At 37.5% G+C, this 21743-nt stretch overlaps 1 protein-coding gene across 1 annotated transcript in view; it reads right to left on the bottom strand.

Moving 5' to 3' along the window:
* Positions 1-19616, bottom strand: part of SLC9C1 (solute carrier family 9 member C1) — a 96229-nt gene extending 76613 nt beyond the window's left edge. The window contains exons 1-6 of the mRNA XM_039477172.2: positions 19459-19616; positions 17519-17647; positions 16461-16626; positions 6443-6571; positions 5522-5683; positions 1411-1510 (exon numbers count right to left, since the gene is read on the bottom strand). Coding sequence (XP_039333106.2) covers positions 1411-1510; positions 5522-5683; positions 6443-6571; positions 16461-16626; positions 17519-17647; positions 19459-19602 — 830 coding nt within the window. The 5' untranslated portion in view covers positions 19603-19616. The remainder of the gene's footprint in view (positions 1-1410; positions 1511-5521; positions 5684-6442; positions 6572-16460; positions 16627-17518; positions 17648-19458) is intronic.
* Between the last annotated feature and the right edge of the window lie 2127 nt (positions 19617-21743).

The following is a 21743-nucleotide window of genomic DNA, read 5'->3' as shown; positions in this document are numbered from 1 at the left end:
TTGAGTTTATTTGTACAAGTAGTTATTTGTACAACTATAGGAGTGGGTGGCTGAAGAGGGGTGGTGGACATACTTAAACAAGGAGAGAAGATCCAGGAATTCAAAGATGAGGGAGTAGAAGGATTAACTGTATGAATATTGACATCACAAAGAATGGTGATAGAGTAATAATGGAGAGTAAGACAGGAACTAAAATCTTCACAAAATGGAGTGTGACTTAGAGTTCTATAAATAACCACAACCAACAGGTAGATGATATATTCTGACGGCACGAGCTTCAAAATCGGATTCTCCTAAGAAGGTAGGAACTAGAATGATTTAGAAATCACTCTGAGGTTCAGAGAGATCACCTACTTCAATTGTAGTTTCTGTACTAGGAATGCAAGTGAGAGAGACATCACAACTTATAAGGAATGAAGAATGAAGAGAAGTAATATATTTGAAGATCCAGCTTACAGTTGGAGCAAGAAGATGAGGAAAGCCTTCAGAATCACTGCCCATATATATAATTAATACATTTTAAATTCTTCCCACAACTGTGGTCCATTTAATCTTGCCTAAGTACAAGTACAATTGACTTCCATTGTAATTGGCATGGAATTTCACAGAAGTGCTCCAGAATCCTACAAGACCCTTTATCTTTTAAGCTTATTACTTCAGAATTAATTCTATCTTCTATAACGTTGTCCCATAACTCCAAAAACCATGGTTTACTTTTAGAATGTTTGTTAACACATATTTTGTCATTATCTGGTTCAGGTCCAGTTCCCACCCTAGGTACTGAAGCATTACGGAGTGCTCTTCCTCTAGGCTGATAACTACTCACCCCTCAGCTGAGTTCCCTTGAGCAAGGCACAATTTGCACTTTTCCACCCATAGTCTTGCTTACATTTAGATTGGCCATATTTTCTTTTAGAACACTGCTAATCCTCTTCAAATGCCCTGGCTAACTCTTTGGATTTGCTTTACACAGCATCTTATTGTCCTTAAAATACTTAAGTTTTTTCTTTTTTTTTTTTTTTTGCATTAAGTTCAGCTGAATTAAACGTAATTTTAAAATATTGCATTAAAATATTAAAATATTATTCCTCAATTACTGTACTTTTGATACCCTCTTAGTAGTGGGTACAAGATTTTATATAGGAAATTATTGAGCAGATAATCAGAGACTTAAGGAATTAGCAGGGAAACAGAATCAGCATGCACTCAAGGTAAGGTTATGGATTTGCTTTCAACTGGAAGATTCAAAGGAACTGGTGAGAAAAAATAAAATCTAGGAAAGGTTTTTAGTTGGGTAGTTTTTAAGTCTTTGAAAATCTTACTTTGACCATGTAGATGTAGATATGGTTACTATTATAATATTATTGCTTCCAGTGTATGAAATAAAATGAAAAAGTACTAGCCACTTACTCAAGAAGAAATGCTTCAGCTCCTGCTTTAAAACTTGTAGAATTTAGAAGAAGTCCCACAATGGCCAGAGTAAATATTCCTGACATTCCAACTAACTCACCTATTTTTTTAAAAAGAAATAAAGTATTAATTTAACATCAACAGCAGCACAAATTTTACCAGAGTTACAAGTATCAGATGTTGTGACAGTACCATGACTTTAGAGAGAGGCAACTTCACTTGATTTCAGCTGAAAAATATTGCAAATTATTACCACCACTCCATGTCCTTTTTCTTCCTCCAACTTATACCCAATTGTATTATAAAGTCTACAATGGACACCTTTGCACTGCTTCACATACCTCACTGAAGTTAGAGCACCCTTTAGAGGTCTGATTGTTTCAGATGGGTTCTGGAGGATTGAAGTAAAAATCAGCTGATGATATCTTTATGAACTTGCCTACAACTTACGTCTCTTTCTTAGCAGACGTAGTTCTAGCTATTAAGTAAATATTGAAATATTTGTTCTTAATACTAAAGAATATTGTAGACATGCTACTTTTATCATGAAATTGTCATCCATACTTTGACTAACTGTGTTTCTTTGACTTACTTTGTATTTCTAAGTTAACAATAGTTTTATTTTAATTACTATAGGCCCATTAAATGTTTTAATACCTTTCTGGTAGGGAAAGTTCTCTACTTTAAAAAAAAATTGTCTTGTCTATTTTCACACATTAATTTTTCTAGATGAACTTTTGAAACTGTTTTCGTGAAATTGTAGATGGGCACAGTGGCTCATACCTATAATTCCAGCACTTTGGACAGTAGGTGGGACCATTGCTTGAGCCCAGGAGTTCAAGACTGGCTTAGGCAACTTAGTGTGACCCTGTGTCTACAAAATATTTAAAATATTGGCTGGGTTTGGTAGCACTTGCCTATAGTACCAGCTACTCTGGAGGCTGAGGTGGGAAAATTGCTTAAACCTGGTAGGTTGAGGCTGCAGTAAGCCATGATCATACCATGGTATTCCAGAGCCTGGGCAACGGAGCAAGAGTCTGTTTCTGAGAGAGAAAAAGAGAGAGAGAGGAGAGAGGAAAGAGGAAGAGAGAAAGAAATTTTAAAACCCCCCAAAATTATATGATTGTTTGATTTGGACTGTAATACATTTTAATTTAGTGAAATTAATACTATTATTATATTTTTGAGTTTTCCCTTCTAGAGGCGGAAAATTACAAGTTTTCTATTTTTTATTATAGTCCTGGCTAAAAATGGTAACAAAAGCAGAATCATTATTGAATCATGAACAAAGAAGAAATCATAGACATAGATTCTTTGAAATGATCAAGCCCCGGATGAGGTATTATATCTTGTTAGGTGATGGTGAAATATTTACAATGAGTATCTTGAAGATACTAATTATACAAACATGAAGCCAGGTCACAGGAAAATCTTTTTACATTAAATTTATATTTATTCTTTATCTTGATTTCATGGAATTATGTCCTGGCAGGTTTCTTCCTAAAATGTTTATTGAGACATCTTGACTCTAAAAGTTTAAAATTATTTCCTTGGGTGTAATCTTTAATTGTGAAACTAGGGTTACTTATTAAAAACAATGTTAGAGTAATGACTTACAAAGAGACTTAGACTCCCACACAATAATAGTGGGAGACTTTAATACCCCTTTGTCAATATTAGACATATCAACGAAACAGAAAAAAAAAACAATGTTAGAGGAAATTATATTTGTTGGAATATTATTTAGGAATTTAAGTATACACATGAATACTAGTATATGAGGAACCTACCTGAATTAACTGATCATTCTCTCACTGCCTGTTAATTCATTAGCTTGATTCTGTAACCCTCAGTATATTATAATTGGATTTAATCAACTGATTAATTCATTAGGAACCCTCGAGATCCTCTGTTCTGCCTTTTCCTCCTCAGAGGGAAAATAATACATTCCCATTACTCTAGCATTTCTGAAGAGAAGTTTTTCTGTGCTTCAATTTATTCAAATTATGTATTTCTTAGTGACTTTTATAATTTTCTGTGTATAGTTCAAAACTACTTGTTAAATTTATTGATATTTTATAACTTTATATCAATATAAAAAAATCAAATTTTCCTATTTTCTAGCTAGTTACTGCTGGCTGATGAAGATACCATCAATGGTTTTGGATAACTTTATCTCATATTAAACTATTAAAGGGTCTTGCTGACTTTGTTTACCAATTAATTTTGTTGAATTTTCTATACGATATAAAATACTGTGATTAATGGTGAGAAGGGAGATGCCCCTGCCTCCTTCTACTTCCCGTCTCCACCTCCTCCCACTCCTCCCCTCTGGATGAGAAGGGTGAAAAAAAAAAGAAGTAAAATACCAAAGAGCTTGAATCTGTGGTCAGGTGACTTGCTGATGCCACTGATCAGGCCATAAAGAGGCCCAAGGACTGAGAAGAAGACTCCCTTTTTGGTTCCTAGTGTCTCTACTATCTATAAGCCTTGAAAGAGTTGCAAATGAATGTTATCACTACTGGCCAGACACTGGGTCACGTCCCCCACATTTGTACGACCCAGGCTCCCTCCTGGAAACACCTCTGCTGACTAATAATTTACTGCCTTTGTCTTGTCTCTGTAAGCCCCTCCCCTGTCTGCCCCTGCTCTTGCTGCATATGAACTAGCAAATCAATGAAGCCAAAAGATTGTAAGGTCAAAGTCCAGCCAATGGACAATGGCACAGTTTTGCCTCAGTTTTCCCTTTAGTGTTGTAAGCCTATAAAAGAGGAAAGAAGCTGCTTCTAGGGGAGCTCGGTGAGTAAGGCTTTAGGTCCCACAGCTCCTGGCTGAATAAAAAGCCATTTCCTTCCTCAGTTCGGTGTTCAAGAGGTTTGTTTCCAGCCACTTTTGCTTTAATGTAACCATTTTTTTTTTCTTTTAAAATATGTATAAATTTCCCTCCTTACTGCATTAGCTAGAGCTTTCATAATTATTTTTATCATGAATGTGAGACTATGCACCATTGTCTTATCCCTAAATTTAACAGAAAGACATAGTACAGGTGTGGTAAGTAGGTATTATCTGGTATGTCAACTCCAAATCATATGAAGGGCTGTCAGAAGAGCTTAATTAAATGTGATTCTGAGGCTGTATCAGGAAACAGTGGTATGGTTAATTATTAATATCTACCATACTCCTGTGAGGAGGTGATTGTGGGACATGGATTAATAATAATGACAGATTTTCTAACATTTAGCTTTACTTGATATGTAACTTTTATTTTGATTGCCTTTTTGATCCAAGAATTACCAAGACAAAATATCTAATTTACAGGTTGAAACTGCCCACCTCTGCCTTTTTGTTAGACAGATGGCTTCTCTCTTTGTTGCCCAGGCTGGATTGTGATCATAGGTCACTGCAACTTCAAATTCCTGGGCTCAAGTAATCCTCCCACCTCACCCTCCTGAGTAGCTGGGACTACGGACATGTACCACCACATATAGCTAGTTTTAAAATTTTTTGTAGAGATGGGGGTCTCACTATCTTGCCCAGACTCGTGAAATCTTGGGCTCAAGTGATCTTCCTGCCTCAGCCTCCCAAGGTGCTAGGATTACAGGCATGAGCCATGCCACCTGGCAAGAGCCCTCTTTTTGTAGTTCATATTTAATTTAATTGTATCATAGTTGAACAATGTTTGAAATCTTATTGAAATGTTCTTCAACTTAATTTCTACAAATTGTCTAGAGGTATATGTAAAGGATACACATTCTGTTTTGAGGGGTAAAACTCTATATGTCTTATAACCCAAACTTATAAGATATTTAAATATTTTTATAGCCATAATTTTTTGTTCAATTAGTCATGAAATTCTCTGGGAAAGGCACAGTAAATTATCTTTCTGTAATGACAGTGTTGTCAAATCCTTTCTTTTATAATGGTATTTGCTAATACTGGTACATTATTTTCTGTTGTATATTCATATTTTTCTCTGGATAGATTTTAATAAAAATATTCTTTACAGATCAATTGAATATTTTTACTAACTTTTGCCTGGTATGTATATTCACATATATTTATTTTAAAGTTTTCTATGTCATTTTACTTTAGGCATAGGCCCCTCACTTACAAATATAAAAGATGAGATACAGAGTTGAAAAGATGAGACTCATATGACTGATATCATCACCAAAAACAGTTGACATCCACCATTGAATCAGCTTTGAACTTAGAATTCCGAACCAGAAACTTGCTATAATATATGAACAAACTGCACTCACAATGCTTTGAGCTACAAGAAAGAGGAGTAAATAAGAAATAGTTAATAGAATATGCCCTTAATTTTAATTGATATTCTGGGTTAATTTTTCTTTTGGTCATTATCTTTAATTGCCACAATGAACATGAGAGTGCAGATATCCCAGGGGCGACATATTGATTTCAATTCCTTTGGATATATACCCAAAAGTGGGATTATTAGATCATACAGTAGAGTTCTACTTTTAGGTTTTTGAGTAACTTCCACATTGTTTTCCATAATAGCTGGCACTCTGCAATTCCTCTGCTTACAAGCAGTATTCTTTGCCACTGTAGATGGCTAGTAACTCACACTTCCTCCCTTACTGACAGCTTTCTACGTTGCCTGCATGAGATGATACAGTCCCAGAGCAAAGGGAAGAGAAGATGCCTCCTCTCACTACTAGTAGATGCACTACTTGGCTTATCTTCTAAGCTCATCTTCATCACATAAGAAATTTCTCATCCTGGTTGTCTGGCATTCTGGTTCAGCCAGAATTCCAGGAATGTGGAATGGTGCTCCCATAAGCAACTTCATGAAGAGTCTCAACCCAGCCTCACGACAAATATGTAACTAACATTAAATAAGTAATGTGTAATAGTGCTTTGTAAAGAGTAAGTCATTAAACCAATACTCACCATTATATTCCTACAAATATAACTTACGGTAGGATATTACAAAATACATGCCAGCTTTCAGAAAATACAGGATTCTGATGTTAAAAAATTTAGCTAAAAAAAAAAAGATCCTTACCTAAGGTTTGGTTCCTTTCACTGTATAGTCCTTTATTAAAATCCATAATGCTAGTAAATGTAATTGATGATAGAACAGAGGTCATCAGACTTTCTCCATTAATTAAATTGGTGAGGCTTCTAGAAAGCCCTATGTATGTTGAGGGGGGAAAGATGTTTTTTAAAGTGAGAAAAACATTAAATATTACATATTAAAGAATAAAATTTTCTTAGCAACTTTAAGTATGGTCCTATGGATTTACTGTAAGTTTAGACCATTATAATTGGCACTACATTAATTATGGCCCATTATGTTTATGTAAGTGAGATAAAGTTCTCATTCCTTGCTTCAAAGCACAAAGGAAAACATGAAATTTCTTTTTTTTTTTTAAATTCAGTGAGTTTTTCTGTATAAATACTGCATAATAAATCAGATATATTTAAGGCAAGACAAAAAGCGATTGAGGGATAAAGTAAATTTACAAACCAAAGCTTTATAACATTACAACCAAACAAAGTATTAAGGCAATTGTTCACATAATCTAGCTAGACTTAGAAATTATCGGACTTTCTCATTCATTCTGTCCAATGGCTTTAGAAATCAATCACCATGAATGGAGAGTTTCTGACATTACTCACTTCCATTCAAATTTTCCTCTATTTATAATGATATTCTAAGTTTAAGTATCTATCAGTTGTCCTTTTCCTCTGCCATTAAATGTGCATGTAGTGATAAAACTACAACTTTGAGCATCTATAGTGATTTTCTAAAAGCCATAGGAGGAAATGTTATCATAGATTAAAATGCTTTGTGTGAATCAAGCACTCTATAACTGTAATCACAACCTAACTACAATTAGTATGCCAACAGAAGAGAAGAAACACCAAGGCTGTTCCTGTGTGGCTCAATTGCCTGGGTCATCCCATTCTTCACCTCTTCCTGTATTTACGCCCTGTGCTGTAAAATTCACCAAAAAGATCCACTTTGTTTTGTTATGAAATTTGATGAGAGCAGAAAGATTTCTGCCTCTTCCCTGACTCCTGTCATCACCATGACAGCACTCCTCTGTAGGAATGTAAGAGATACATGAAGGAAAGGTACATCTTCCAAACTAAGGCCATTCTGGATCACTTAGTCCCCAGATGTCCACCAGCTGATTACAGATTCACTAGTGAATCTAGCAACATCAGCAGAACCCAGCCCATATCATCAGAACTGCTGGATTCATGAGAAATAATAAATAATTGTTGTTTTAAGCCACCACATTTGGAGTTATTACTCAGCAAAACCTAACTGATATTGTATAATTATTTCATTTTAGAAAATAGAATTATGGCAAAATGTAAATATTCAGAAATACATGGCATAGGAGGAGTCAAAGGACCACAAAAAGCTCAAGACAATGTGAATGTACTTATGGATTCTACTGATAATCCCAAGAAAATTTTTATTGAAACAAACAAACAAACAAATATATATATATATATACACGTGCACGCACACACATTTCTAAATCTTATAAATAATGCTTTGTAAACTCAGGATCAATGCTGTCAAAAAGAAATTACTTTTTAAAAAGTCTTTTTGAAAGATACCAAGTGAGGAGAGAAACAAAATTCTCAAAGTAATGGCAAGATGGACAAATTTTATGAAAACACACTTGCAGAGGATTCAAGATGAACAATTAGGAGCAGCCCAGAATTGCAGCTCCCAGCAAAAGAATGGAGGGTGAGTGGATGCCGCATTTCCAGATGGACTTTTACTGCCCACAGACCAGGAGATTCCCAGGCAGAGGAGCACCATGGGTCACCAGCACGGCTATTTTGGCTGGCACGGTGGGTCTCTTCACAAAATACAAGGGTCCAGGCACCATTTTAGCCATTCAGCTGATAAAAAGGGGAATGAAACAGGGAGCCAGGCCAGGAGATTCCCGAGCAAAAAAGTGCCACGAATCTCCATGCGGCTGTTTCAGCTGGTGTAGTGGGTTGCGGCATGGGAATTAACACAGATCCTGGTGCCTTTTGAACAGGTAACTGGAATACTTGGGAGACAGAGTCACCCATTCAACTGACAAAAAGGGGACTGAAACAGGGAGGCAGGCCAGGAAAATCCCCGGTGAAAAAGCACGACGAGCCCCCAGTGCAGCTGTTTTAGCCAGCTCAGTGGGTCTCTGCACAAATATCACACAAATCCGGGCACCTTTTCAACTGGGGACTGGAACGCCTGGGAGACAGAGTTGCCCATTCAACTGAAAAAAAGGGGACTGAAACAGGGAGCTAGACCAGGAAATTCCCCAGCAAAAAAGCGCCATGAGCCTCCACTGGCTGTTTCAACTGGTGCAGCAGGTCTATGCATAAGAAATCAAACAAATCCGGGTGCTATTTCAACTGGAGACTGGGACACCTGGGAGACAAGAGTCACCTATTCAACTGAATAAAAAGGGGGTCTGAGGCAGGGAGCCAGGTGATGAGGCTTGGCCAGTCCCACCCCCACAAAAAACAGCAATCTTAAATGCTCTGGATTGAGAGTTTCACAGCAAGCACAGCTGAACTTGGGATGGTCCAGCTTGTGGGAGAGGGGCATCCGCCATTACTGAGGCAGTCCACCACTACTGAGGTAGTCCTCCATTACACAGAGAGTCTGCCATTACAGAGGTGGGCCAACATTGCTGAGGCAGTTCTAACAATACCCCGATAAACAGGACTGCAGGGAAGTTTATAAGGCAGCTGGGCAAAGCCCACAGCAGCTGAGCAAAGCCTCTGCAGGCAGACTGTGACTAGGCTGCCTCCTCACAGGGCAGGGCAGCTCTGAAAAAAGGCAACAGCACAACAGAAACTTATAAATAAAGCCCTACCTCCCTGGAACAGAGCACCTGGGGGGGAAAAAGTGTATGAGTTCTGCTGCAGCAGAATAAATGTACCTGCCCAGCAGCTCTGAATGGAACAACGGACTTCACAGCTCAGCACTTGAGCTCCTATAAAGGACAGACTGTCTCCTCAAGCAGCTCCCCAACCCCCATATATCCAAAGAGTTACCTCATAAAGGAGAGCTCAGACTGACATCTGACAGGTATCCTTCTGGAAAAAAGATAGCAGAGGAAGAAACTGGCAGTAACCCTTACTGTTCTGCGGTGACTGCAGGTGATAGCCAGGCAAGCAGGGCCTGGAGTGGACCTCAGCAGTCCTATAGCAGAGGGGCATGACTGTTAGAAGGAAAACTAGGAAAGAGAAAGAAATAACAGAACATCCACTCAGAGACCCCATCTGAAAGTCAACAACTACAAAGAACACAGGAAGATAAATCCACAAAGACGGGAAGAAACCAGTGCATAAAGAATGACAATACCCAAAACTGAAATGCCTCTCCTCCTCCAAGGGATCACAACTCCTCACCAGCAAGGGAACAAGGCTGGATGGAGAATGAGTCTGATGAATTGACAGAAACAGGCTTCATAAGTTGGGTAATAAGAAACTTCTAAGAGCTAAAAGAACATGTTCTAACCCAATGCAAAGAAACTAAGAACCTTGAAAAAAGGTTTGATGAAATGCTAACAAGAATAAACAGCTTGGAGAGGAATATCAGTGAATTGATGGAGCTGAAAAACACAGCACAAGAACTTCATGAAGCATATATAACAACCGAATTGACCAAGCAGAAGAAAGGATATCAGAGATTGAAGATCAACTCAATGAAATAAAATGAGAAGGTAATATTAGAGAAAAAAAGGGTAAAAAGAAATGAACAAAGTGTCCAAGAAATATGGGACTATGTGAAAAGACCGAATCTATGTTTGATAGGTGTACCTGAATGTGATGGAGAGAATGAATCCAAGCCGGAAAATACTCTTCAGGATACTATCCAGGGAAACTTTGCCAACCTACCAAGGTAGGCCAATAATCAAGTGCAGGAATACAGAGAACACCACAAAGATATTCCTCAAGGAGGGTAACCCCAAGGCACATAATCGTCAGATTCACCAGGGTTAAAATGAAGGAGAAAATGCTAAGGGCAGCCAGAGAGAAAGGTTGGGTTACCCACAAAGGGAAGCCCATCAGACTGACAGTGGATCACTCAGAAGAAACCCTACAAGCCAGAAGAGAGTGAGGGTCAATATTCAATATCCTTAAAACAAAGAACATTCAACCCAGAATTTTATATCCAGCCAAAGTAAACTTCATAAGTGAAGGAGAAATAAAATCCTTTGCAAACAAGAAATTACTCAGAGATTTCATCACCACCAGGCCTGCTTTACAAGAGCTCCTGAAAGAAGCACTAAACATAGAAAGGAACAACCAGTAACAGCCACTCCAAAAACATACCAAATGGTCAAGAGCATTGACACAATGAAGAAACTGCATCAACTAATGGGCAGAACAGCCAGCTAGCATCAAAATGGCAGGATCAAATTCACACATAACAATATGAACTCTAAAGGTAAGTGGGCTAAATGCTCCAATCAAAAGACACAGACTGGCAAATTGGACAAAAAACCAAAATTCATCAGTGTGCTGTATCCAGGAAACCCATCTTACATGCAAGGATACACAAAGGCTCAAAATAAAGGGATGGAGAAAGATTTACCAAACAAATTGAGAGCAAAAAGAAGCAGGAGTTGCAATTCTAGTCTCTGATAAAATAGACTTTAAATCAACAAAGATCAAAAGAGACAAAGAAGGACATTACATAATGGTAAAGGATCAATGAAACAAAAAGAGCTAAGGATCCTAAATATATATGCACCCAATACAGGAGCATCCAGATACATAAAGCAAGTTCTTAAGGATTTACAAGGAGACTTAGACTCCCATACAATAAGAGTGGGAGACTTTAACACCCCACTGTCAATACTAGACAGATCAATGAAAAAGAAAATTAACAAGGATAGCCAGCACTTGAACTCAGACCTGGACCAAGCATACCTAACAGACATTTACAAAACTCTCCACCCCAAATACACAGAATATGTATTTATCTCAGCACCACATCACACCTACTCTAAAACTAACCACATAATTGGAAGTAAATCACTCCTCAGCAAATGCAAAAGAACAGAAATCATAACAAACAGTCTCTAAGACCACAGTGCAATCAAGTTAGAACTCGGGATTCAGAAACTAACTCAGAACCACATGGCTTCATGGAAACTGAACAACTGGCTCTTGAATGTTGACTGAGAAAACAATAAAATGAAGGCAGAAATAAACATGTTCTTAGAAACCAATGAGAATGAAGACACAACATACCAGAATCTCTGGGACACATTTAAAGCAGTGTCTAGAGGAAAATTTATAGCAATAAATACCCACATGAGAAACAAGAAAAGATCTAAAATTGACACCCTATCATCAAAATTGAAAGAGCTGGAGAAGCAAGATCAAAAAAACTCAAAAGCTAGTAGAAGACAAGAAATAACTAAGATCAGAGCAGAAATCAAGGAGATAGAGACATAAAAAACTCTTCAAAAAATTAGTAAATCAAGGAGCTGGTTTTTCAAAATATCAACAAAATACACAGACCACTATCCAGATTAATAAAAAAGAAGAGAGAGAAAAATCAAACAGATGCAATAAAAAACGATAAAGGGGATATCACCACAGATTCCACAGAAATACAAACCATCATCAGAGATTATTACAAACAAGTCTATGCACATAAACTAGTCAATCTGGAAGAAATGGATAAACTCCCGGACACTTACATCCTCCCAAGCCTAAATCAGGAAGAAGTTGAAACCCTGAATAGACCAATAACAAGGTCTGAAGTTGAGGCAGCAATTCATAGCCTACCAACCAAAAAGAACCCAGGTCCAGAGGGGTTCACAGCCGAATTCTCCTAGACACACAAAGAGGAGCTGGTACCATTCCTTCTGAAACTATTCCAAACAATCCAAAAAGAGAGACTCCTTCCCAAATCATTTTATGAGACCAACATCATCCTGATACCAAAACCGGGCAGAGACTCAACAAGAAAAGAAAACTTCAGGCCAATATCCATGATGAACATAGATGCAAAAATCTTCAATAAAATACTGGCAAACCGAGTGCATCAGTACATCAAAAAGCTTATCCACCATGATCAAGTAGTCTTCATCCCAGGGATGCAAGGCTGGTTCAACATACGCAAGTCTATAAACGTAATTCACCACATAAACAGAACCAAAGACCAAAACCACATGATTATCTCAATAGACACAGAGAAGGTCTTTGACAAAATTCAACAGCCTTTATGCTAAAAACCCTCAATGAACTATGTATTGATGGAATGTATCTCAAAATAATAAAAGCTATTTATGACAAACCCACAGCCAATAGCATACTGAGTGGGCAAAAACTGGAAACATTCCCTTTGAAATCTGGCACTAGACAAGGATGCCCTCTCTCACCACTCCTATTCAATATAGTATTAGAAGTTCTAGCCAGAGCAATCAGGCAAGAAAAAGACAGGAAGGGTATTCAATTAGGAAAGGAGAAAGTCAAATTGTCTCTATTTGCAGATGACATGATTGTATATTTAGAAGACCCCATTGTCTCAGCCCAAAATCTCCTGAACCTGATAAGCAACTTCAGCAAAGTCTCAGGATACAAAATCAATGTGCAAAAATCACAGGCATTCCTATATACCAATAACAGACTTAAAGAGAGCCAAATCAAGAATGAACTGCCATTCACAGTTGCTACAGAGAATAAAATACTTAGGAATACAACTAAGAATGTGAAAGACCTCTTCAAGGAGAACTACAAACCACTGCTCTATGAAATAAGAGACGACACTAACAGATCGAGAAATATTCCATGCTCATGGTTAGGAAGAATCAACATTGTGAAAATGGTCATGCTGCCCAAAGTAATTTACAGATTCAACGCTATCCCCATCAAGCTACCAATGACCTTCTTCACAGAACTGGAAAAAAACACCTTAAACTTCATATGAAACCAAAAGACAGCCCCCATAGCTAAGTCAATTCTAAGCAAAAAGAACAAAGCTCGATGCATCATGCTACCTGACTTCAAACTATACTACAACACTACATTAATCAAAACCGCATGATATTGGTACCAAAACAGAGATACAGAACCATGAAACAGAACAGAGGCCTCAGAGCCAACACCACACATCTACAACCATCTGATCTTTCACAAACCTCACAAAAATAAGCAATGGGGAAAGGATTCCCTGTTTAGTAAATGGTGTTGGGAAAACTGGCTAGCCATGTGCAGAAAGCAGAAACAGGACCCCTTCCTGACACCTTACACTAAAATTAACTTCAGATGGAATAAAGACTTAAACATAAGACCAAACACCATAAAAACCCTAGAAGAAAATCTAGGCAAAACCATTCAGGACATAGGCATAGGCAAGGACTTCATGACCAAAACACCAAAAGCATTAGCAACAAAAGCCAAAATAGACAAATGAGACCTAATCAAACTCCACAGCTTCTGCACCGCAAAAGAAACAGTCATTAGAGTGAATTGGCGACCAACAGAATGGGAAAAATTTTTGCAGTCTACCCATCTGACAAAGGGCTAATATCCAGAATCTACAGAGAACTAAAACAGATTTACAAGAAAAAAACAAGCCTATTCAAAAGTGGGCGAAGGATATGGACAGATGCTTTATGAAAGAAGACATATATGAGGCCAAGAAACACATGAAAAAATGCTCATCATTATCGGCCATTAGAGAAATGCAAATCAAGACTACACTGAGAGACTGTCTCACATCAGTTAGAATGGCGATCATTAAAAAATCTGGAAACAACAGATGCTGGAGAGGATGTGGAGAAATAGGAACACTTTTACACTGTTGGTGGGAGTCATTCAACCATTGTGGAAGACAGGGTGGCAATTCCTCAAGGACCTAGAAATAGAAATTCCATTTGATCCAGCAATCCCGTTACTGGGTATATATCCAAAGGATTATAAATCGTTCTACTATAAGGACACATGCACATGAATGTTCATTGCAGCACAGTTTACAATAGCAAAGACCTGGAACTAAGCCAAATGCCCATCAAAGATAGACTGGACAGGGAAAATGTGGCACATATACACCATGGAATACTATGCAGCCATAAAAAATGATGAGTTTGTGCCCTTTTTAAGAACATGGATGAACCTGGAAAACATGATTCTCTGCAAACTGACACAAGAACAGAAAATCAAACACTGTATGTTCTCACTCATAGACAGGTGTTGAACAATGAGAACACATGGACACAGGGAGGGGAGCATCACACACTGGGGTCTGTCAGGGGGAAACAGGAGAGGGAGAGGGGAGGGTGGGGGTTTGGGGAGGGATAACATGGGGAGAAATGCCAGATATAGGTGATGGGGAGGAAGGGAGCAAATCACACTGCCATGTGTGTACCTATACAACAATCTTTCATGTTCTTCACATGTATCCCAAAAAGAAAAATACAATTAAAAAAAAAAGAAAATAGACTTGCAAGATACTCTGCATAAATTAAGTTCAACAATCCCAAGGTAGAAAATCAGTGGTATACTAGATTACAAGATAACAAAGTTAGACAAGTTAAAAACCTATGCTTTAGAACATAGGTATTTAAAACATCACTTTTCTTAACAATTTCCTCTTATTGGAGCTAAAATACTTTCTCATAGCACTCTTGTAAACAAGAGTGAAATCAGCTCTCAGGTATCATAAGAGTCTCTCAAATATAGAGAAAAGGCTGGCACTGACAGTCACAAGGAGGCAGGGATATGGGCTGAGAGTATGGGGAGGAAGACAAGAACCCAGGGTTGGGTGGCAGATGTTGGCATCTTCTTCTAAAGTGTCATCTCACTCTCTTAATGTCCTTTGTCTTGAAGGCTCAGCTCTCATTTATCAACATATTTACACTTGATGTGTCTCTCTGACTCCATTTCTACTTGCCCCAGATAGCTATTTCCCCTTTAGCTGGCTACAAAGTGAAATTAAAATGGAAAAGGGTATGTGTGTTGTGTGTGTGCAAATATGTGCAAATATGGGTGTTCCATATTAATATTCTATTTTAAAGCAATTTTTCTAGTTCTCATTAAAAAACGATGGAGGGGGACAACTAAGTTATTGTTTTTCTTATATGAGACTGTTGCATTCTTTTGCTTTTCTGGGCTAAATGGAAGTGGTATTTTACTTTTAAATACAGACTTATTTTTCTTAAAGTAGTATACAATCAGAACACTATATGATTGGTGATTTTACCATTTTTTGACTTTTTAGACTTTCAGATGTAAAGATGACAATGACTCCAAAGGCAAAATATTTTTAAAATGGCATTGTCCTAATGATTCTTTTCAAAGGAAAAGAAATACTGGGTAACAGATATGCCACCATAGTGTATATGCAATATTGCAATGTCTAAGAACTGTTCTATTGGGTCAAGGCAGAAGCATGTATACAGTCAAAAGTTAACTAATCCCCTCCCCTATTCCACAGTCGGGTATAATACTTTTTTGGACACTAAGTAAGCACATTACTGGCATTTCTTCTGCCCTAAACATCACCTCCAGAATCACTGCTTAATCCTCAATCCCCAATCCCTCATTACCTGACTTCTCATAGTGAAAAGCTACTGAAAACAAAAGATGTGTACGTCCTTTGTAGGGACATGGATGAACCTGGAAACCATCATTCTCAGCAAACTGACACAAGAGCAGAAAATCAAACACCGTATATTCTCACTCATAGGCGGGTGTTGAACAATGAGAACACATGGACACAGGGAGGGGAGCACTACACACTGGGGTCCGTTAGGGGGAAATGGGGGAGGGACGGGTGGGTGGGGAGGTGGGAAGAGATAGCATGGGGAGAAATGACAGATACAGGTGAGGGGACGGAAGGCAGCAAACCACACTGCCATGTGTGTACCTATGCAACAATCTTGCACGTTCATCACATGTACCCCAAAACCTAAAATGCAATTAAAAAAAATTAAAATTAAAAAGAATTTCAATTTAAAATAAATTTCTGCTAATTAAAAAAAATACAAATTCATTATGAAATATATTATAAATATAGAAAAAGAGAATATACCTACCAAGGTCTCTTATAGAAGCTGCAGTTAGCATGGGATCTGAACTCACAAGGATAGCTGAAAATAGTAACCTTGGAGTGGGCTCCAAAAATAATTTATTTACAGATGCCAGATACCAAAGAACTAGGATATAATTAACCAAAAAGCCAGGAACTGTAATTAAAAGTACCTGCAAAGAAATTTTACAATTAGAAAAATCAGACTGCTTTTGTAGTCCATTTTAAGAAAAAGATACTCAGGATTATTGGAAACAGAGAATTAGCCAGCACCAACAGTACCCACCAGCAGACACAGGAGTGAGACCATCTAGCTCATTCTGTGTCAGCTGACTTCCACTTGACCAAAGATGCAGCAGATGGCTTGGCAGAGCTTAGCTGAGGCAACCCAAACCACTTTTAAGTCTATTCTTTGTGATTCCTTCATTTTGTCATTTGTCTGAACTCCATGTGTCTGGATTTGGTTTAAAAGTATGAATTTTTCTAATAAATTATTTGCTTCTAATGCAGTTTAGGTAATGGCCTGTATTTACAAAACTATTTTGATTACTTTGAAAGAAATGTACACCTACTTATGATTTGGAGTATTTTTTCTTAAGGCCTTTCCCTGATATAGTTCAAATCTCACATATTAAAAAATTTGTTATAGTTTTTGAATTAGAGTTTAGCTGCTTCTCTGTTTTCTTCTCTTTTATTCTCTTAGATATGAATGTAGGAAGCTTTCAAACATAGGTATTTGAAACAAGACTTTTCTTAACAATTTCCTCTTACTGGAGCTAAAACACTTTCTCATAGCACTCCTGTAGCATTTCAGGGTTAAAATTACATCTGGTATGAAATTATGTGAGTCAGATTTTCAGAATTACTGTTTTCTTTCATTTTCCCCCTGGGTCTCTGATATGCTAGATAATTTTCAAAATATGATTTATTCACTAAATTATGAAGCTGAATTTATTAATTCTATACCCTTTATCCTTTGTTTCCTATTTTGGAAAAAAAATTTAATTTGAACATAGATAATATGTGGTTCATGAATGAATGACATTACCAAAAAAGAATGCTTACCTGCCAAAGTAACTTTTGAAATGTGTATATATCCATGTTAAATGCAGCAGTAAAGAAAATTACTGGTACAAATAGACGAAAAAATAAGTCTGGACTCATCCACTGTATGTCTTTTGCATATCTTTGGACCTAATATTATACAAATATATCATCTTTATTTATTCATCTATTAGAATAGATACATGCTAGGCACTCCTAAATCTAACAGCAGAAAAAGACAATTTTTAAATGATGCATCACACAAAGGAGTAAGTGATATCAAATTCTAGAAACTACAAATGATTGGCCATGTATTATACAGAAGACGTGGCAGAATAGAAGGGATAGACTGGAAAGTTAATGCAATTCATGCAATAACTAATTAACAATGTTTAACATGAGATATTTAGTTGAAATGCGTAAATCCTATTGCAGGTATCCATTGAACATTCATTTATTATGGAAACAATGAGTACCTACTGTGTTAGTGATAGTTTGCATTTGGGAGATAATTCTCCATGTGTCTCTTGTGTTTCTCCATGGTTTATGAATGCAGGCATTGTTTTTCTTCCAGACTATCTTTTCATGAATGTTGGTATGGCTTAGAAGGCAGAGCAAGTGTCTTCCTCAAGAGAAAAGGGCAGGTTTACTTTACTGTCCAGTGGAATACAGATAATATCTCCCTTGGAGACATTTATTTTATTTAAAGAACAGGTATAGTAAGTACACGGACATGGGGGAGAATATGCAGCAGATTTTCAGGCATATAAGATGAAGAAAGAGATTTCAAGTAGGTGGATAATCATGCACAACATTCACAAAGGAATAAGTGATTGTATCAAATTGTAAAAACTACAAATAATTGGCAATGGCTTATATAGAAGATGTGCGTGGAAGAACAGACAAGAATGCAAATGAGCTTACTACCCATTATAGAGGATTCAGGTTCTCTAAGCTTAGATTTCTTCTCCTGTAGTTGGATACATAACCCACTGAAGGTGCAGATTTCACCTAGCCCTCTTTGCTTCTCTCTTTGGGATCAGGGTTCAGGAAACAGGCACAAAAAAAATGCTCATACTCTGGTTACTGCTATTGCTGCGGATAATAAAACCTTTTTCCTCTGGTCCAAGAGTCCCGTATCTTTTGCTGGGATCATGAAACTGGCAGGCTAGCTTATTAGCTGGCAAGCAGAGAAAAATCCTAGAAACTTCATGGGTCTTAACATTGGTATCTTCCTTTGAAGGAGTTGCTGACAAATAATAAAACTTACAGCAGTACCTCAAATTGCATTTGTGTCAAAATCATATGATGATAAAATCTGTTTATGACATGTAAAGTAGTAAACTGCTTCTGGTTCTTACATGAATACAGGTTTTGGATAAAAATTTTTAACATGATCGGCTAAATTTGGTTGGGAAAATCAATAATTTCAGACAAGTTCTCACATCCATTCTGATCCACTAGGGCAGACATTGGCAAATTATGGTCCCTGGGCCAAATCTGCACACTTAGATTAGTTTCTCTTCTAACAGGAACCTATAAGACAGTCTTAATTGAGGAAATAGATTAGTTCAATATTATAATTCTTTTGCTACTCAAGTCCTGTACCAGCAATACAAAGTCTCCCTGAGCTACTATGTCATTAGCCTATTTTTTCCAAGTTTTAAAAATCTGTTTAACATTCATTGGCTACTAATACTTTCAGTAGCTGTGTGTGTACTCATTCTGAATTGGCTATGTAGTTTTAGACCTAGGCTTTGTCTTCACTATGTTTAACTGGGTCTCAGCTTTCACAGGCCTGGCTCCTTTTTCTACATCTGATCTAATGCTATCCACATCACAATCATCTATCCACTGGCAGAATAGTGAAGGAATGAATAGTTTTGCAAATTTTAAATGGCATCCCTGAATTTATATAATTCTCAAATAAATAGTGTAAAATACTCATTTACAATACACACCTCATAAGATGTAAAGCTTAGTACTTCAAAACTGCATCCAAGTAAAAATAATATCACAGACAGAGGAATTGGAAAATCTTTCAAGTGCAGGTTCAAAAATGCTGTAAAAAATATGTTGTTACTGAAGGCAACAAAATATCTCATTTATAGAACTTTAATGTGATATGATTTCTTAAAATTGAGAACAATGACCTATTGTTTCACTACTTATTTTCTCTTTCCATGAGTTTTAAAATCCTTCCTCACACTTATTAGCACACAGAATCAGTGTAATTGTTAATCTACTGGGTTGCTGTCTTACCTCTCCTATGATGTATCTCATTCTCACCTCCTTAGAAACTTAATAAACATTGCTAGCAGTTATTGGCTCTTGGGTTGCTACTGAAATTTTTTTTTTTTTTTTTTTTTTTTGAGACGGAGTTTCCCTCTTGTTACCCAGACTGGAGTGCAATGGTGCCATCTCGGCTGACCGTAACCTCCGCCTCCCGGGTTCAGGCAATTCTCCTGCCTCAGCCTCCTGAGTAGCTGGGATTACAGGCACACACCACCATGCCCAGCTAATTTTTTGTATTTTTAGTAGAGACGGGGTTTCACCATGTTGACCAGGATGGTCTCGATCTCTTGACCTCGTGATCCACCCGCCTTGGCCTCCCAAAGTGCTGGGATTACAGGCTTAAGCCACCGCGCCCAGCCTACTACTGAAATATTTATAGCAGTTTTGTACACATTATAAATCAGAGATTAGTTTCTTTAGCAATCTTACAATAAAAGGTTAATAAATAAACTTTAATGAAATCTTCTGGTTCAGGAACAATGAGAAACTAGCTCAATTAAAAAAAAAAGTAGTAGGATGGTGGGTTTTGCTGCAACTGGTTTATTTTCCTCCTGTTTTCACCTATTCTGGCACAGTCTAGCACCACTGTCCTTGTTGTGACGCCGAGCCTAAAAATGCAAAGCAGAGAGGCAGGACCAAAACTGAGGTGAATCCGGGAGCCTGCCAATGGGTCTCCAGGTGCCATCTCTGAAACTGGAGGATATCAGGAGGAAGGGCTCTTCCATGTGGAGATAATGGAGCAGCTCTTTGCATGGTTGGCTGTAGGTATGTGATACCAGAGGAGTGGGAGTCAAATAGGATATGCTGACTTTTAATTCAAGCTACTCATTTCTGAAACACTTTGCCACAATGAAGGAAATAAGGAATTGTACTCTCAGAGATGTTGGGAAAAGATACATGGATCTTGGAAGATAATTACTCACAATATGCAGGGAAGGAATTAAATTGAAGGGCATTTTTCTTAGAGAATATCATTTGGCATACTTATTTGATCAAGAAGTTCAAGATTTGTATAATAAGGATCTAGTTTGAAGCACTAAGAAGAGTAAGTCACCAGTCTGAAAAGAGGCTCTCAGAGCAACATGAATTCTGCTAAAATGGAAGCAAGAAAAAATATCAAATTTATGTTGATGCTGAGGTGGAAGAATGGTGAAATAATTGATGCTTTATGAAAAGTTTATGGGGACAATGCTCCAAGAAATCAGTTTGCAAATGGATAACTTGTTTTAAGAAGGGATAAGGTAATGTTGAATAAGAAGCCCACAGTGGCAGATCATCCACATCAGTTTGTGAGAAAAAAATTAATTTAGTCCATGGCCTAACATGAAGAAAACCAAAAATTAACAGCAGAAATGACAGCAAACACCATAGACATCTCAGTTGGTTCACCTTACACAATCCGACCGGAAAAGTTCAGCAAACTTTACACCTGATAGGTACCAAAACCATTGCACCCAGATTAGCTACAGACAAGAGCTGAGCTTTCAATGGAAATGTTAAATAAGTGGGATCATGATCTTGAAGCACTTGATCGAAAAAACTGTAACAGGAGATGAAACATGGCTTTTTCAGTGCAATCCTGAAGATGATGATGCACAATTAAAGCAACAGTTACCAAGATACAGAAGCAGTTCAGTCAAAGCACAAGTGGACTAGTTGAGAGCAGAAGCCACGACAACAGCTTTTGGATGCTCAAAGCATTTTCCTTGTTGACTTTCTGTAGGGCCAGAGAATGGTAATATCTGCTTATTATGAGAATGTTTTGAAAAACTTAGCCAAAGCGTTAGCTGAACAATGCCTGAGACAGCTTCACAAGAGAATTATTTACCACAACCATGTTCCTGCTCATCCCTCTCAACAAACAAGGGCAATTTTGCAAGAGTTTTGATGGAAATCACTAGGCAACCAACCTACAGTCCTAGTTTGGTACTTTCTGACTTTTTGTTTCCTA

The sequence above is a fragment of the Saimiri boliviensis genome, chromosome 8, assembly GCF_048565385.1.
Source record: "Saimiri boliviensis isolate mSaiBol1 chromosome 8, mSaiBol1.pri, whole genome shotgun sequence".
NCBI classification, from domain to species: Eukaryota; Metazoa; Chordata; class Mammalia; order Primates; family Cebidae; genus Saimiri; species Saimiri boliviensis.
The sequence above is the reverse complement of the archived record's forward strand: the minus strand, read 5'-3'. Positions and strand labels throughout refer to the sequence as shown.